Source organism: Nicotiana tabacum, chromosome 3 (genome assembly GCF_000715075.1).
Source record: "Nicotiana tabacum cultivar K326 chromosome 3, ASM71507v2, whole genome shotgun sequence".
In the NCBI taxonomy this organism is placed as follows: Eukaryota; Viridiplantae; Streptophyta; class Magnoliopsida; order Solanales; family Solanaceae; genus Nicotiana; species Nicotiana tabacum.
This window is the reverse complement of record NC_134082.1, coordinates 53,276,900-53,296,165: the sequence shown is the minus strand read 5'-3', so window position 1 is coordinate 53,296,165 and position 19,266 is coordinate 53,276,900. Positions and strand designations below refer to the sequence as shown.

General features: G+C 39.3%; 2 protein-coding genes across 2 annotated transcripts in view; one reads left to right on the top strand and one right to left on the bottom strand.

Moving 5' to 3' along the window:
• LOC107797866 (uncharacterized) overlaps positions 1-1,252 on the top strand; it is a 42,605-nt gene extending 41,353 nt beyond the window's left edge. The window contains exon 6 of the mRNA XM_075249424.1: positions 983-1,252. The gene's annotated coding sequence lies outside the window, so the exon portion shown is untranslated. The remainder of the gene's footprint in view (positions 1-982) is intronic.
• A 609-nt stretch (positions 1,253-1,861) lies between these two features.
• Positions 1,862-6,645, bottom strand: LOC107785107 (uncharacterized). Its single transcript, XM_016606333.2, has 4 exons — positions 6,212-6,645; positions 3,222-4,010; positions 2,875-2,922; positions 1,862-2,781 (listed from the first exon to the last, which is right to left on the bottom strand). Exons 1-4 carry the CDS (start codon positions 6,398-6,400, stop codon positions 2,461-2,463), a joined length of 1,347 nt encoding a protein of 448 aa, XP_016461819.1. The 5' UTR covers positions 6,401-6,645; the 3' UTR covers positions 1,862-2,460.
• Positions 6,646-19,266: the final 12,621 nt, after the last annotated feature.

Below are 19,266 nucleotides of genomic sequence, written 5' to 3'. Positions count from 1 at the left end.
CCATTGTACTCCACCTCCACTCTTCAGGCATCCTATTAGTCTTGAGTATAACACTAAACAATTATACTGAACATTGAAAGCCAGTATAATTAATCTCACAATGTTTTATTTCTCAACACGTGTATTCATTACATTTTTGAGGTTGTAAGCGGCATGATATACTTCTCCATATTGTCATTACACATGCTTGCTGCTAACTGTATTGCAACTACTTTTCATACGGAAGATTTCCTTCTATATACAATTTTGTCGACCTACTTTTCCTATTAGATTACCTTACCAAGTGTAGATAGCAAAGCTCCCGCTGGTTCTTTTTCAGATATAACAGGAGTGTGATTTTACAGGAATATATTATTAGTTTGATAAATTGTAATCAGGATGTCGTCAACCTTAAAGTGTTCATAATGGGTATCAACTACCAATCTAATATGCATGGTTGCCAACAATAGTACTACAGACAGAGTACAACCTGTATAAGTAGTTTGTTATAGGAGGTAAAATTTCTTTAAATATATAGTACTATGTGCCAAAAGCCTAGAAGTTTTACTACGAAATTGGATGTGCACGTTGTGTAAAAATAGCACGGGCTAGCCCATTTTTGGACTGGCCATTGAAAAATAGCTAATATTTGCAAAGCTATTGAAAAATAGCCACTATTTTGCTGCAATATGAAAGGTTCTAGCATAATATATTGGAGATTGGAGCACATGTGTATGAACTTCCAGCATATTATTCTGGACCGGTATATTATATTGGAACTCCAGTATATTATGCTGGAAGCCCAGTATACTTATGTTGGAACTCCAGTATAATATACTGGAGTTCCGGTATACTTATGCTAGAATATTTTTCGGATTTTAAATAGTTTTTTTGTTCAAATTTATTTTTACATGAAAAGTGGTTAAATTTCGAGTACTTTTGAAATGACCGCTTATAAATTTTAAATTTCTCTCGCACGTGGTCCCTCTATCTGTATTTGCAGCCATTGGGTCTCTTTCACGTCAAAGCCCATCAATTTCCATTTATTCCTCAAAGCCGCGTAGGTGGATCCATCACTTTCACCAATTGTACATTCTGCCCGGTTTCTTTTTCATTGAGATGGAATTAACATGGATAGTGACTATTCAAGGTACCTATTTCAACTTGTTTGAAGTTGAATTTGAGGCGTAGATTTTATAATTTACTGTTGTTGCTGTTAAATTACAACCCTTCATTCTTCCCCGCACTCTATTTATATCTATCAATAGCCTATTTTCTGCAAGTTGCATCATTATCGTTTGGTATAATATACTTATAAGAATTATGGTAATTGGATAACTTTTTATCCAATATTTGGTTTAAATTTTGAATCACGTATAACTAATCCTTGTATAAAGTTATACACCAATTTTGGTTTAACTTCATACTATTATCAATATGGAATAACTAATCCATGTATAACTTAAACATGAAAAAAAAAAAAATCAAAATTATCCGTGTCCTTTTCCTAGAAGCCAATAAAAGTCAAGCATCCAAGGGTATAATTGTAAACTCATTGCTTTTCAATATATTATTTTTTAAATAGTATCTTGTACAATATTTAATTTTAGTGCAATACACCAAACATCCAACAATAAATAATCTTTGTATAACTAATCCATGTATTACTAATCCCTATATTATAATTGTTTGTTTGATTGGTTTTAAAAATAATTATTGTCCGAACATTCAATTATGTGACAAAATCACTGGGCATTGTTTTGAGAAAGCGACTGTTACATAACTATCCATGATCTTTATTTATGAGCTCCAGTTCTCTACTAACCTTTAAGGCATTTATTCCATGTAATCCAGAGTGTAGTCACAAGCATTAGACGCAACAAGAAAAAATGGTAGGTTCATGTAAAATTCAGTGAGAACTAATATTTTCAGAGTAACGTATACAAAAATTTATATATCTGTTGTTACAAGGACCTCAACCTGAGTTAAAATAAATAAAAAATAAAAATTGGGGGCCTTAGCTTCTCCTGCCACTTTCTGCCTGCAGAAATGGAGAAGAAAAATCCTCCACAGAATCCACTCTTTAGATGTTTAATGTACAACACACACTCCACATCAAGAGGATCCCATATACTCATTCTGGAGCTTGCTTCATTCCCCCCAGACCTTCAAAAAGAACATGGGAACCTTAATTGTTTGCGGAATGCAGGATTATCTCTTTGGTGAATGTCAACATCATTAAAACAACTACGTGGAAGCTTAACCGAGGAATATTTCAGAACTGATGCCAATTTCTCCTTCTGGAGGTCGTTTCCTCCCCGTAATCAATCAAATTAATACAGCTATGTCTAACCAATCACTTGAATCTAATTCAACCTTTAAAAAATCCAAAATTAATTCACAAGCAATCTGATACTGAGGGAGAGAGGCAAAAGGTAGGCACTTTGCAGTGAGAAGATCACCCATCCATTCATTCATACATCACTTACCGCCCTTCATATGTAGGTTTCTCATCCCGACATTGACCGTTTCCACACCAGATTCACTCTTCACCTCTGTTTGGTTTAGACTTTTAACGTTGAGCCATGGGTGTTGCAAGCACTGGTGAGCCGTTGGTCGATTCTCTGGCTCAAAATCAAGAAGGGGACAAAGAAATTTGGCAAATTCATGGGCATCAATTTCATAAAATCGAAATTTGTCAATAAGTAACTTTTCTAAAGACCCGTGCTTCAGCCTCCGGATCCTCTTCAAATCTCCATATTTGTCAAAGTAATCTTTAGAGCGAGCCCCACCATTGGCTATCTGCTTTACCAACAGTTTTTATAAGATATAATATTAACGATTACTTCTCAAAAGAATTCTTACAGGGTCACGAAAGCAAAACAATGCGCTCACCTTCCGGGGCATCTTTCCTAGAAGCTCCATCATCATAGCAAGGTGATCCTGGAACCAAAAAAGATACTAAGAAATACATACAAGTGCTGCTTGTGAAAAACTTTTGACTGCAATAAAATCCATTGGATAACTCCACTTCACATGTACAAAAAAAGCTGATCTTAGATCAAAATAAACTTCGTAAACATGTCTAATATAAAGTGAGGGCCTTCCGCCCACTCCAACAATCCAGTGGTCCCCCAGTTCTCCTAGTTAAGAAGACGGATAACATTGAAACAAAAGGAACCGAGCACGATAGTAACACCGAAAGAACGGGGCCAAAAAAGGGATAGATGAATTTTTCCTACCTCATCTTCACTGAAACCTTGTCCACCTTTGGGTGTGAACATCATCTCCCCAGTAGCAAGCTCAAATACAATACAAGCAAAAGACCACATGTCAGCAGAGAATGAATATCCAGACTGAAGTATAACTTCTGGAGCTCTATACTGCCGTGTTTGAATTTCTTGTGCAAACTGCTTGTCAGCCCAGCATGCATTTCCAAAATCCACAACTTTGCACCTTATGTCAATTCCATCAAGACTTCTATTTGCTTTCGCAACTCCGCCCACCCCACCCATTGAAGCTCGTCTATTAGATATCCTGGCTGCTGCCCTCCTTGCCCTTTGTTTTAGCTTTTTCTCAATAATATTCATTGTTGCTCCTCCATTTGGGATCCCTTCAGGCCTTTCAAGTATCGGCGCCATTCCCGATCTAATTGGATCCTTTGTGGTATTAATCGTGGAAAGTAAAAGAACATTTTCAAGTTTTAGATCTGTATGAATAAGTCCAAGTTCCCTGTGCAAATAATCTAGACCAGTTAGAATGCACTGGCATATTTCCCTAACTCTGTTCAGTTCAAGGCCTTTATAACGATTATATTTGACGAGGTGCAATAAGCTGTCACCAAGAAATTCAAGGACCATGCATAAATGCTGTCCATTTGGACCTGTATGCTTAAAATGGTCAATAAGTCTAACAACATATTTACTATTAGAGGGATCACCGTCGGCAATAGCAGAAAGGATTTCAATTTCGTGAAGAGCAGCTTGAGCAAATTGTGGCGCACTTTTCTGGATCTTCAAGGCTACAAATCCCTACCCAAAACAAATTTAAGTATATTAGACTTCATAGTCCAAGAAAACAATTCAAAAAATCTGTAGGACTTCAAAACCATCCACAATGAGAATACACAAAAGGAAATCTACGGCACATTCTTGTTGGAGATAGATTTGAAACCAGATGTTTTTGAAGCTTTTCATCGCTTACTAGGTGGCTTACCATCAGTTAGACAACGAACAAAAATATTCTCCAAAGAAGAGCAATTCTATGTGATTATTCTACACAAATAAAAAAAATATCCTTGAATTTCCATAACGAAGGAAGCTAATGGATTGATATTCTAGCTCAGAAAAATCACCAACGACCTGTTGGCTGTTGACTCCAAACCAGGTCAAATGCCCCCACAAAATAAATGCTTTTGACATGGAAACATTCAAACTTCTTAAATTAAATTGTTGCTCTATGGAGCTCAGAATATTTCATTATAAGAAATCATGAGACATTTGGAGATAAAGTTCATTTCAAGCATTTTTTACTATGGGCCGTAGGTCTCCAAACAGTGTTAACTGCATGCACAAAATTATTCTCAGCATCAAGGATTTTAAAACTGCTGCTTGCGTAAGAGATCTCACAACTTGAAAAAGAGACTTCATATATGCATCACATTCATCACAAACAAAAGCATATATATATACCAAGTCTGACATCATAAAGAAATGGCGACGATGGTAATGATTAAAAGCCTAAAACTGAATGGAGATTATTTCACTGTGTAAGCAGTAGCAGACATTACTTGCTCAAGATGGTTGGTATAGACAAGAAGCATGAATAGAGAGAAAAGAAAAGGAACCCTACTTGAGGCCTAGTGTAATAACTAATAACACTAAAGCTCTGTTAGGAAAGTCGGGGAGGGTATCAAGTAACTATCACCAAACATATAGATATGCAAAAACATGTAATACCATCCAAATAAACAAGAAGATAGGTTAGGCTGAACCTGATCAAAGTGGATAAGAAAAATAAATAGGAATAGGCATTCCGCATTCGGTTATCTTGAAATGCAGCATAAGGTAGCAGAGTAGCATCTGTTTGTGCTAGTGTCATTTCTTGTCTCTCGGAGACAGAGGGGAAACATTGCCCTTGGAGATCCTGACAAAAAGCCCTGTGCAACAACTCAGTAGCCAGAATGCTACAAATTCGATCTCCAATGTGACAATGTCCGACTTCAAATCCCTGGCAGCTGCCAACCGATCAATCGACCAATCAACTACTTCGCAATCCTAAACTGGTCGGAATCCACAATACAAACCCTGTGTATCCATTCCACTCTTCTTCTAAATCAGTATCCACCATAGTTGGACTTCTTTTACTTTAGCTATCAATCTACGGCGACCTTCCTCCTTTAAAAGGTCTAAAAGAGTAAGAGTAGATCTGATTTGTGGAACTCAAATAGGCAGAGCTTGCCTCATTAGCTCTAGTTTGGGAAAACAAAAAAGAACAGAAACGATCTGGAATGTATCAGACATCCAAACTAGTTGTTTGCTTTTGTAATTTGTATCTCCCAAAAAAGAAACTTGGGAAAACCGAAAGCAATACAAAAACTAAATGCTCACTCCTCTCATTCAACTTGCTCAAATAGAATCCTCTACGACAAAAATTCTTAATGAGTTCAACTAATATCCACCGATGGTATCAGGTCGCATGTACCGTTGTAGCAGGTAACTTGCCTTGTAACAAGTTACAAGTACCACTTTTTGTGGAGGGTTACTTGTAAATATCTCTTGGGAAACCTGATAGTGTAAAAATTTGTTTAAACTGTCCCCTATATAAAACTCATTCTTAATTAACAACTGGCGATTATTATCCACCAGTTGAAAGGTACAATTACTAAATCAAGGTGTGATCCAATTTGATTAATCATAGAGAAAAGAATAACTATAATCAGTTGCATATTCCAAATTGCATTTCACTGATAAAAGCATCTCGAGTAATAACTTAGCCACAAACAAAGACGATCTTCATCACTTAAGATTAAACCTTAGGTCACAAAACTTTTCACTACTCGTGAAATAACAAGAGCACTGACGATCTCAAATAAGCATATATTTTGATGAATTCACACAAAATCCGCGTAAAACAAAATCACGGAAATGAAACAAAAAGAGGAAATAGTATTGATCAATAAACTTTTTATCAAAAAAAGGAAGAATATTTTGAAGGAATAAAAAAGACTTACGGACGATCGCGTATCGTAAGCGAGCCAAACGGTGGAGAATTCACCCCAGCCGAGTTTTCGCTGAGCGATATATCGGCCGCCGGAGAATGAATCGCCGATTCTCACGGCATGATATCCTCCTTTTCTGTATGAATCCATTCCTTCATCTTCATCTTCCGATGCCGACGATGACGACGGTGAACATGACATGATCGGTGAATGGATCAAACCGGATTTACTCACACTGTGTGTGATCTACAAAATTATTAAATATGTTTATCGTTTGATTTGATTGATTATAAATTTGATGATTTTCGATTAGAGAAGAAGCAAAGCGGAATTCTCGTGGAAAAAGCTTTAAGAATGAAGGGGACAGTGCGTTAATGAGGGGGTATATGTGGCCTTCATTACCATATTCTCTCCACTTTTTCCTCTTTTCCTCTTTTTCGCCTTCCCTATAATTTTCCCTTTATATACTGCTATTTTTTTTTAAATTCAAAGTTGTGATTTTTTTGTTAATTGAATGGGAACATCCAAAGTTTAACTAATAGTACAAGCTATATCGTCATATATATCTTTCAAGGAGAAAGTTATACCATTATGGTCATGGTCAAAATTATATGCAAAATATGTTTCTTGTATTATTATTGTCATTTAATAATTAAATTATCAAAATATTTTGGCTTACAATAGGTACGTGACCAATGACCATTCATGTCATAATAATGACATTATTTTCTTATATCATCTCAATCCTCCTTCTAGAGGTGAGTGTGGTATATCAAACATGGCCTATTGAGCAATCTTGATTTAAGTATGATGTGCAAAAATAAAAGAGAATTTACATGGGTAAATATTAAAGAACTAGAAAGTTCTTTACGAATTCTCTTATGTTACTTGTTCTCATTAATTAATAGACCAACTAAAATTGGGATTGAATCCCATGAATGCCGAAAATATCAAAGGTGAATATGAGCTCATTCACCTGCCATGTATACCACATAAGATGCATCTATGAGATTGTTACATGTGCAATTATTATTAACCAGCAACATGGTGTTTTGAGAGGTAACTTGCTCAATAATTTAATTTCGAGCATAGTTTTCAGATTTTCTATTCAAGAAATTCATCTTGATAAGTTGGTTTACATCACAGTGTCCATTTTGCTTGATTTTAAAACATTTTATTAAAATATTTAATTACTCCCTCAATTCGTTTTTACTTGTCTATTATACTAAGAACCTGTTTGAATTAGCTGATTGTAAATACTAACTGATAAGCTTGAAGTGCTAAAAAGCATTTGTAAGTTCTGAAACTGATTTTAAATAGATATTTACGTGCTTGGATAAAAATGCCAAAACTAATAATATGGTCAAACAACTGCATAATACCCAACCAAGTTATCTCAAACGACCTCTCTTATTTAGACATTATTGGTTAAAAAGTACCGTGAGTTTATACTATCTCAAATAATAGAAGTTTTGTGGGTTTCTTTGCAATGCTGGGAACGTCTAGGAAGTAAAAGTTTCCTTTTCGTAGATAATGCATTTTCACTCTTTTTCTACTTTTATGATTTGCCATATTAGATTAGTTTTTGGAGGGTGGGGAGGCAGCAGCGTGCGTTTAGGTATTTGGATTAAAATTAGTTGAGTTAGAGTAATCATTTGTTGGGGGAAGTCGTAAGATTTGAGAACTCAGCAAACTGCCAAATTGGGCATTAATCTAATATGAGAAAAATGATGTTCATCATCCCATTAATCCCATGCGAGACTTGGTAGATTTGATAATTTCCTCCACGCAACATCCTAAACTAAAAGCTAGTTGTTTATCTCTTAGTATATATTTGTGGACCAACAAGGGTTGTGGTGGAGTGGTAAGTACTCCTTCATCCTTAATCAGAGGTTTCGGGTTTAAGCATTGTGTATAGAGTCGCCTTTGTGCTTTGCCCCCAATATGAGACTTTTCAGTACGAATCCGGATTTAGTCGGGGCCTAATGCAGGTACTGAATACCGGGTGTGAAACCAAAAAAAGTACCATATACTTGTGGCCTTACTTTTTGTTTAAATCATTTAAAGTTGTGTTGGACAATTTTATAATATCATGTCAATATCCTATCATATACAGAGAAGCTATATTGTATAACCTTCTTTTATACGGAAGAAAATTTAATTTTTTAAAGTGCACCTTTTTAAATTACTTTATTTTAATGAAGTGTCAGTTCCAATAATGATGCAATAAGAAAAAATAGGAATGGAAAATTTGGGATGAGAGAATATTTTTATTGTCTTTCACTTTCTGATTATTAATTTATAATGTTTGGATAATGTTTATAATAGTTGGGAATTTTTCTTTTGTCCTTTTCTAACTTGTTATGCCAATATATAAAAGAACTGGTCGTTAATTTTAGTAATAAGGAAAAGTTCCCGTAGTAGTATTAAAATTTGTGCAAACAACAAAAGTTAAAGTGAAAAATGGAACTTAATGCGATGTATAACTAGTATTTTTTATGTATGCTGTATGCATGTAAAATTTGAATCTCCAAATTTTCTTACCACAAAATAATAGACTACTCAATCTTCTTATGGCCGAAATTACTAAAATAGTTAATCAATTGAAATAGTTCACATTAACATTTCCAATAATTCACTGCCTATGCGTGTAGCAAATATGATAACTTGAGCAATTTAGACTTCTAGTTGTATCATAAGAAAAATTTAGATATCTTTTTTCTTCTTATGTATTATCTTCTCTTTTAAAAAGGAGTGATCTTAGGAATAGCAAGAACAGAAGGCAAGAGGAGGATAAGGCCTTGTTTGTTTGGGTTTTAAGATTAAAACGTTTCAATATTAAGATGTGTATTAAGATTAAAATATTTGAATTTGAATACACATCTGAATATAAAGATGTGTTTTAAGATCTGAATACTAAATGATTATGACCGTTTATTTTTTAAACACCTGAATATATAGAATATATCTTTATTTAAAAATTAATAAACATAAATTCAAATGAGATACTAACAATGTGCTAAATTTTGGTTAGGTTGATTACATGCATTTTTGGGAGGAGTCCCACCAGGCATGTGTTTAATTACAATAAATCATGTTAACTTATTACTCCATTCGGTTCACAATAATTGATTTTTTGGCCTTTTTTTTGTGGTTCAAAATATCGAATTTTTCCAAACTTCAAGAATGAATTAATTATATTTTTCCTACATTATGCTTAGAGTAAATAATGTTGGACTATGTGTTAGGAGTGATTATGTGAAGAGATAGTAAAGGTTAATATGGTCATTTTATTACTAATTAATATTAAAAGGTGAATTTCTTAATATATGTGAAAATAGCTAAAAAAAAACACTTCTAGAACTTTCCCCATATGCCATCCAAAGGAATTTGCTTCTCTTTGAGGATTAGAAGTTAGTTAACTACTTTTAATATCAAATGGTGTTACACTTTGAGAACAACAACGTGCGGACGAAGCTACAACAAAAATTCATACGAGATTACATTATGTAATAGCAATATGATTTGCAATTCTAAGGGAGTACGGTACAATCTTTCTCAAGAATATCATACAGATTTTTTTCCTACTTCGATCTCGCCATTATGTGTTTCATCGCGATTGACGTGTGTTAGAGGGATTGTCAAGAGAATCGGCTCAGGTATGTTAAGGCTATCCTTTCTTTATTTTTGGCACGATCCATATGATACAAACGAAACGAGCAAATGCACAACTTTCATAAATAACTCTATTTATAGAAGCACTAGAAGTGCCTATGTTCTTGATTCCCCATGTGTCATATTATTCTATCATATGTTCATAGGTCTCAGAAAATATGTAAGTTGATAAAGTTTATTTCATGATATTAATCAAAGGCGTAATGTTCTTATGACATACCGAGAAATCTTATTAACTCACTTCTTATGCATTGCATTCAGTTATACATGCACATTGACCCATGACCAGATGGCTTTATATAAGTGTATATATGTATTTATATGTATATAGGATATGGAAAAAGGTTAAGGCGTTATATACGCATATGAGGAAAGGTTATGGCGTTATATATGCACCACCACTTGATCAGCTGGTATACGTTGATGATTTGCCCATAGTGATCGAGATGATATGATGGGATGCCCTCAGAGGCTTGATGATGTTATGTACACATATACCTATGCATGGTATGACATTTATACGCATATGCATGACATTATAAAAATTAAATGATTCACAGAACTATTTAGACTTACATGTTGAGTCTTTTACTCCATATTTCTCTCATGTCTATTATTTACTAATTTTCATTCCTTGCATACTCGGTATGTTATTTGTACTGGCGTCTCTTTTGCCTGGGGACGCTGTGTTTCATGCATGCAGGTCCCCATAGACAGGTTAAGAGTCCTCCAAGTAGGCTATCAGCTCAGTGGAAGGTGTTTGTGCGCTCCATTGCTCCGAAGTTAAGAGTACATGTATTGATTGGTATGGCGGGGCCCTGTTCCGACCTTTATGATACTATGTACTCTTAGAGTCTTGTAGACAGATGTCATGTATATGGATACTTGTATAGCCATGTCAGCCTATGTTTTGAGTATATAAAGGATTATGCCGGCCTTATAGGCACGTACATCATAAGTGTAAGTCGGTATATCATGTTAGGTGTAACGACCCGGCCGGTCGTTTTATAATTACCGCTCCGTTTTCCCCCATTTATGCTTCTTTATGTGTTTTTCAGCTGTATTTCATTGTATTGTATTGGTTGATTTGGGTTCGGAGTGGTTTTGTAGAGGAATGAGACATTTAGTCTCGTATTTGAAAGCTTTAGTTGGAAAAGTCATCTGGAAGTTGACTTGTGAGTAAATGATCATGGAATTTGGTTTTTATGGTTCGGATAACTTCGTTAGGTGATTTGATACTTGGGAGCATGATCGGAATGCATTTTGGAGGTCCGTGGTAGATTTAGGCTTGAATTGGCGAAATTGAAATTTTGGCGTTTTTCGGTCGGCAGTGGAAATTTTGATATAGAGGTGGGAATGGAATTCCGGAAATTGGAGTAGGTCCATTGTGTCATTTGGGACGTGTGTGCAAAATTTCAGGTTATTCAGATTAGGTTTGATAGGTTTTTGGATCGGTTGCGGAATTCGGAAGTTTTGGAATCCTTAGGCTTGAATTCGAGGGTGTTTTGATTTTTTGATGTTGTTTTGAGTGTTCCGAACAAGTTTGAATGATGATATGTGACTTGTTCGTATTTTTAGTTGGGGTCCCGAGGGCCTCGGGTTGATTTCAAGAGGTTGGAGGATCACGGATTTAATTTGAGAAAGTGCTGAAGAATTCCTTCAACTGTCACAACCACACCTGCGGAGTGGGAACCACAGGTGCGACGTCCGCAGAAGCGAGGAAGTAGTCGCAGATGCGGACATAAGTGAGAAGGCCAGGAGCCACAGGTGCAGAAGAAGGAACACACCTGTTTGACCACCGCAGAGTAGTGGAGAGTTGGCAGCGATCAAAGGCCATGAGCCACAGGTGCGGAAAAAGGAACGCACTTGCGTGACCGCAAGTGCGGGTAGGGAGTCGCAGATGTGGTTAAGGGAAATTAAGTAAAAACCGCAGAAGCGGTTGGCTGGAACGCAGAAGCAGTCCCACATGTGCGGGAAATGGACCGCAGGTACAAAAATCGCTGGGCAAAAACTATATAGACCTCACTTCACGAATTTCAGTCTTTTATCCACCATTTTTGGCCGAGTTGGAGCTTGGGGATTTCGATTTCAAGGAGGAATTTAAGTGTTTTCAGTGAAGTAAGTTACTTGGACCTTGTCTCTTATGTTTGTGGCAATTATTCCATGGTATAATCATGAAATTAATGGAGAAATTAGAGAAGAAATTGGGAGATGAGGGCTTGGAATTGGAGAGCTTTTATTGGGAATTTGAGGGGCCATTTGAGGTCCGATTTTGATGTTCTTGGTATGTATAGACTCGTGGAAGGATAAGGATTTTAGTGATATGACTTTTATAGAATTCCAAGATGTGGGCCCAGGGGTCAGGTTTGGCAAATTTCGGGATTTTTGAGTTGATTTGATTATTTTTGCTTGGGCTTTGTTCCTTTAGCATGTATTAATGGTATGATACTGATTTTGGTTAGATTCGGGGCATTTGGAGGCTGAATCGAGAGGCAAGGGCATCGCGGGCTAGAGTTTGGTTTGGCTTGAGGTAAGTAACGCTTCCAAACTTTGTTCTGAGGGTTCGAATCCCCGAACTATGTGTTCTATGATTACTATTGAGGTGACACAAATGCCAAGTGACGGGTGTGTGGGCGCGCACCGTGATAATCACAGCCTGGATCATTCCATGGCACCTCTAAGTGACTCTTTCTTGCTGATATCTGTGTTGTGATTATGTGATTACGTTAATGGGTTGTAAATCAAGGCTTCACGTCGATACTGTTGGGACCCGAGAGGTCATTTCTTGTTGTCATATCATTAGCTTCATTGATATTCTATACTCAGTCCTGTTCATGCATTTTATATCATGTCTCAGTTTCGATTATTGTTATTTGACACATCATATCATTGTTCAGGCTAGTATCATGACATTTTGAGCACGTGTGTGTGAAACTGGAGAGTGATGACTGAGTGAGGCCGAGAGCCTGATATTCAGTGGCAGTATGGGATCGGGCTGCACGCCATAGCACGATATTGATTATGCCTTCATTGGCTTGTTATAGAGCTTGGGCTGAAAGGAGCCCCTCCGGAGTCTTTACACCCCAGTCAGCGCAGTTGATGATATTGAGGGATGGATCTTCCTTAGACATGGATTTTGTCTGAAGTATTTATACCTGGAGATGGATCCTCTCTATAGGACTAGAATGGCCTTCCTCGGTACTGGATGATTGCGAGCAGTGATGTGTATATATTCCGGGATGGATCTTTCCTAGGCCGGATGGCCATATACAATACCGAGTGGTTGAGCACTTATGAGTGAAGATACACGGAACATTGATCATGATATATGTGCATTGGTACATAGAGATTACCTGAGCTTTATACTTCGTACTATTCAGACTATATTTATTTACTGTTGAATTTTTACTTGAATTGCAAGCATGTCTACTTTTCTGTACCGTTTAATTGTATTATCTGTTGAGGTTTGGTTCGTCACTACCCGTCAGTCCACAGTTTGGACTTGTTACTTACTGAGTTGGTGTACTCACGTTACCCCTGCACCTTGTGTGCAGATCTAGGTATCTCAGGGCACGGTAGAAACTGTTGACTATTCCGGTCGCGGACTTCACGGAGATAGCGAGGTAGCTGCTTGGCAATTTGCAATTCCACTTTTCTCCTTCTCTATCTTCCTATTAGTACTTTGTTGCCATTTTCAGACTATGTGGTCTTGTCTTATTTCGGAACTATTGTAGCATGGCTTATGACTTAGTGACACCCGAGGTCGGGCTTGTATTTTCCGCTTTGTTTAATTTTGATTTTATATTTTATCGGATTTCTGTTGAAAAATTGTTTTACTTAAGTTCTAAAATGAAATATGGATTTTTTTTAAATGAGTTGGTTGGCCTAGTTTCACGATAGGTGCCATCACGACCGAGTCAGTTTGGGTTCGTGATAAGTTGGTATTAGAGCCTAGGTTACATAGGTCTCACGAGTCATGAGTAGGTTTAGTAGAGTCTCGCGGATCGAAGGCTGCAAAACCTTTAGGAAAAACTTCACGTTCTTGAATTCCTGTCGTGCGAATCTATTGATTCAGGTACTAAACTTCTGTTATTCTATTCTCTCATAGATGGTGAGGACACGTGCTACCGGTCAGGACGGACGACCACCAGTACCACAAGTTGGGGCCACTAGAGGCCGAGGCCATGGTCGAGGCCATGGTAGGGGCATGGGTATAGCCCGTACAGCAGCTATGGCCCCAGTTCATGATCAGGCTCCAGCGGGGATGCTCCAGTAGTACCAGCTCAGGCATCGACTGTGCCTATTGTTATTCCGGGTCTCCAGGAGACCTTGGCTCAAATTCTAACCGTGTGCACCGATCTTGCTCAGGCGGTCGTAGTTTCTATCACAGCAACTACTTCTCAGGCTAGGGGAGGCATTTAGACTCCCGTCGCCCGTACACCCAAGTAGGTTGTTTAGGGACTGCAGACACCGGAGGCACCACCAGCCCAGCCAGTTGTACCTACTCAGGATTATGTGGTTCCAGTTATTCCTGATGACGAGCAACGTCGATTGGAGAGGTTGGTAGACTTCTGCCTCCGAATTTCAGTGGTGCAGAGGGCGAGGATGCCCAGGGTTTCTTGGACAAGTGTCAGAGGATGTTACGTACAACGGGTATTCTGGAGACCAGTAGGGTCTCATTTACTACGTTTCAGTTTTCTGGAGCTACCTTCACTTGGTGGGAGGCTTATGAGAAGCGTAGGCCTGTTGGTGTAACACCCCTTACCTGGCATCAGTCCTCCATTCTCTTCCTAGAGAAGTATGTATCGCATTCCCGTAGAGAGAAGCTGCGCAGGCAGTTCGAGTAGCTGCATCAAAGGGATATGACTTTGATGAAGTATGAGATGAGATTCTCCGATTTGGCTCGTCATGCTATCTGGCTAGTTTCCACGGATAGGGAGAGGATTAGGAGGTCCGTGGATGGCCTTACTTATCAGCTACAGATTTTTCTGACCAGAGAGAGAGTATCTGGCGCTTCTTTTGAGGAGGTGGTTGACATTGCCAGAGAGATAGAGTCAATTTGTCACCAGGAGCGAGATGAGAGAGAGGCCAAGAGGCCTCGGGGATCTGGTAGTTTTGGTGGTGTTCCTTCTGGAGGTCAGTTTCAGCACGGTAGAGGTTGTCCATTCAGACATGCTCAGCTAGCTCATTCGGGTCACTGTGGTGGATCATCGGGCCATGGTTCTCACAGCTCACATTAGGGCCACTCATCTCTCTATGCCCTTCCAGCTCAGAGTTCGACTCATGCACCGTTAGTTCAAGGTTCATCTGCGCCTGGTTCTTCTAGTAGTTATCCCGATGCTCGGGGATCCCTTCAGTCCCTACCACCATTTGTCGGGAGAGGTTTCTTCGAGTGTGGAGATTTGGGTCATATTAAGATGTTTTGTCCCCGTCTTACGGGAGGTCCATCTCAACAGAGGAGTCAGCCTTCGACTTCAGCACCAGTTACTTCTCCGCCCACTCAGTCAGCTCGGGGTGGAGGTTGGTCAGCTAGGGGTCGCCCTAGAGGGGGAGGTCGATCAGGTGGTGGTCAGGCCCATTTCAATGCACTCCCAGCCAGACCAAATTTTATTGCTTCAGATGCCGTGATTATAGGTATTGTCTCAATCTGCCACAGATATGCCTCTGTATGATTTGATCCCGGTTCCACTTTTTCATATGTGTCATCATATTTTGCTCGTTATTTGGATACGCCCCGTGAGTCTCTTTTTTTATCTGTACGTATATCTACTCCGGTGGTCGATAGTGTTTTTGTGAACCGCGTGTATCGATCTTGTATGGTGACTATTGGGGGTTTGGATACCTGAGTGGACCTTCTGTACTTTGTATGGTGGACTTTGGTGTAATATTAGGCATGGATTGGTTATCCCCGTGTTATGCTATTTTAGACTGTCATGCTAAGATAGTGACATTGGCTATGCCGGGTGTGCCACTGATTGAGTGGAGAGGTTCATCTGATTATGTTCCCAGTAGGGTAATTTCATTCTTGAAGGCCCAGCGGATGGTTGGGAAGGGTTGTCTTTCTTACTTAGCCTTCGTGAGGGATGTCAGTGTAGAGGCTCCTACCATTGCTTCAGTCTTTGTAGGGGGGACTTTCCGGATGTGTTTCCTGCAGACTTGTCGGGCATGCCCCCGGATAGGGATATTCATTTTGGTATTGATTTGGTGCCGGGCACTCAGCCCATTTCTATTCCACCATATCGTATGGCACCGACGGAGTTGAAGGAGTTGAAGGAGTAGCTTCATGAACTCCTTGCTAAGGGGTTTATTCGACCTAGTATGTTGTCGTGGAGTGCGCCAATTTTATTTGTGAAGAAGAAGGATGGCATGATGACGATGTGCATTGATTATAGGCGGTTGAACAAAGTTACAATCAAGAACAAGTTTCCTTCTTGTATTGATAATTTATTTGACCAGCTTCAAGGAGCGAGAGTGTTCTCCAAGATTGATCTTCGGTCAGGGTATCACCAGCTGAACATCAGGGACTCGGATATTCTTAAGACGGCTTTCAGGACCCGATATGGTCATTATGAGTTCCTTGTAATGTCTTTTGAGCTGATCAATGCCCCAGCAGCGTTCATGCATTTGATGAACAATGTGTTTCGACCTTATCTCAACTCGTTTGTTAATGTATTCATTGATGATATTCTGGTATACTCACGTAGTCAAGAGAAGCACACGGAGCATTTGAGAGTTGTGTTATATCGGTTGAGGGAGGAGAAGTTTTATGCAAAGTTCTCCAAGTGTGAGTTTTGGGTTAGTTCAGTGGCTTTCTTGGGGCACTTGGTGTCCAATGAGGGTATTCAGATTGATCCGAAGAAGATAGAGGCGGTTCAGAGTTGGCCCAGACCGTCCTCAGCAACAGAGATTCGCAGCTTCCTTGGTTTGGCGGGATATTACCGTCGTTTCGTTCAGGTATTTTCATCTATAGCATCACCCTTGACCAAATTGACTCAAAAGGGTGCTCCTTTTATGTGGGCGGATAAGTGTGAGGTGAGCTTTCAGAAGCTCAAGACTTCCTTGACCACAACTCCAGTGTTAGTTTTGCCATCAGCTTCAGGTTCATATACAGTGTATTGTGATGCTTCGAGAGTTGGTATTGGGTGTGTGTTGATGCATGAGGGTGGAGTGATTGCTTATGCTTCTCGTCAGTTGAAGCCCCATGAGAAAAACTACCTTGTTCATGATTTGGAGTTGGCTGCCATTGTTCACGCGTTGAAGATTTGGAGGCATTATCTCTATGGTGTGTGTTGTGAGGTGTTTCCTGATCATCATAGCCTCCAGCACTTGTTCAAGCAGAAGGTTCTCAACTTGAGGCAGCGGAGATGGTTGGAGCTGCTAAAGGACTATGATATCACTATCTTGTACCATTTGGGGAATGCCAATGTAGTAGTCGATGTGTTGAGTAGGAAGGCGGTGAGTATGGGCAGTTTGGCATATATTTCTGTTAGGGAGAGACTTCTTGCAGTTGATGTTCAGGCCTTGGCCAATCGGTTCGTGAGGTTGAATATTTCGGAGCCTACTCAGGTCTTAGCTTGTGTGGTTTCTCGGTCTTCCTTGTTTGATCACATTAGAGAGCTCCAGTATTATGATCCTCATTTGTTTGTCCTCAAGGACAGAGTTCAGCACGATGATGCTAGAGATGTGACTATTGGTGATGACAGAGTATTGAGGATGTAGGGCTGGATATGTGTGCCTCATATGGATGGGCTTCGGGAGTTGATTCTGGAGGAGGCCCATAGCTCTCGATATTCCATCCATCCGGGTGCCGCGAAGATGTATCAGGATTTGAGATAGCAGTATTGGTGGAAAAGGATGAAGAAGGATATTATGTTATTTGTAGCTTGGTGCCTCAATTGTCAGCAGGTGAAATATGAGCATCAGAGACCGGTGGATTGCTTTAGCGGTTAGATATTCCAGAGTGGAAGTGGGAGCGGATCACCATGGATTTTGTAGTTGGACTTCCACGGACTTTGAAGAAGTTCGATGCTATTTGGGTGGTTGTGGATCAGCTAACCAAGTTCGCGCACTTCATTCCTGTGTGTACTACCTATTCTTCAGAGCGGTTAGTAGAGATTTATATCTGAGAGATTGTTCGCTTACATGGTGTCCCGATTTTTATTATTTTAGATAGAGGTACTCAGTTTTCATCGCATTTTTGGAGAGCCATACAGCGAGAGTTGGGTACTCAAGTTGAGTTGAGCATAACTTTTCACCCTCAGATGGACGGGCAGTTCGAGCGCACTATTCAGATATTGGAGGACATGTTGCGCACTTGTGTCATTGATTTTGGGGGTTCATGGGATCAGTTTCTACCACTCGCGGAGTTTGCATATAACAACAGTTATTAGTCGAGTATTCAGATGACTCTATATGAGGCTTTGTATGGAAGACAGTGTAGATCTCCAGTTTGTTGGTTTGAGCCAGGCGAGGCTAGGCTTTTGGGTACAGACTTGGTACAGGATGCTTTGGACAAAGTAAAGGTGACTCAAGAGCGGCTTCGTACAGCACAGTCAAGACAAAAGAGTTATGCTGACAAGAAGTTTCATGATATGTCTTACATGGTTGGGGAGAAGGTTCTACTGAAGTTTTCACCCATGAAGGGTGTTATGAGATTTGGGAAGAAGGATAAATTGAGTCCTCGATTCATTAGGCCTTTTGAGGTGCTTCGGAGGATTGGGGAGGTGGCTTATGAGCTTGCTTTGCCACCCAGCTTGTCGAGTGTGCATCCGGTATTTCATGTTTCTTTGCTCCGAAAGTATATTAGCGATCCGTCTCATGTTTTGGATTTCATCACGGTGCAGTTAGACGATGATTTGACCTATGATGTGGAGCCAGTGACTATTTTGGAGCGGCGAGTCCGAAAGTTGAGATCAAAGGATATAACTTCAGTGAAAGTGCAGTGCAGAGGTCGGCCTATGTAGGAGGCTACTTGGGAGATTGAGTGGGAGATGCAGAGCAAATATCCTAACCTATTTGAGGCTTCAAGTATGTTTCTTGACTCATTCAAGGACGAACGTATGTTTAAGAGGGGGGATGTAACGACCCGACCAGTCGTTTCATGAGTACTGCTTTGTTTCCCCCATTATTTCTTCTTTATGTGTTGTTCAGCTGTATTTCATCGTATTGTATTGGTTGGTTTGGGTTCGGAGTGATTTTATAGAGGAATGAGACACTTAGTCTCGTATTTGGAAGCTTTAGTTTGAAAAGTCAACTGGAAGTTGACTTGTGAGTAAATAATCTTGGAATTTGGTTTTTATGGTTCGGATAGCTTTGCTAGGTGATTTGGGACTTAGGAGCGTGATCATAATGAATTTTGAAGGTCCGTGGTAGATTTAGGCTTGAATTGGCGA

Excerpts from the sequence above, each read along its gene's own strand:
- LOC107785107 (XM_016606333.2), bottom strand. The coding sequence starts at position 6,400 with ATGTCATGTTCACCGTCGTCATCGTCGGCATCGGAAGATGAAGATGAA. Across the intron at positions 2,923-3,221 it reads AAGGTTTCAGTGAAGATGAG|GATCACCTTGCTATGATGAT; the intron begins GTAGGAAAAATT and ends TTTTGGTTCCAG. Across the intron at positions 2,782-2,874 it reads TAGGAAAGATGCCCCGGAAG|ATAGCCAATGGTGGGGCTCG; the intron begins GTGAGCGCATTG and ends TTGGTAAAGCAG.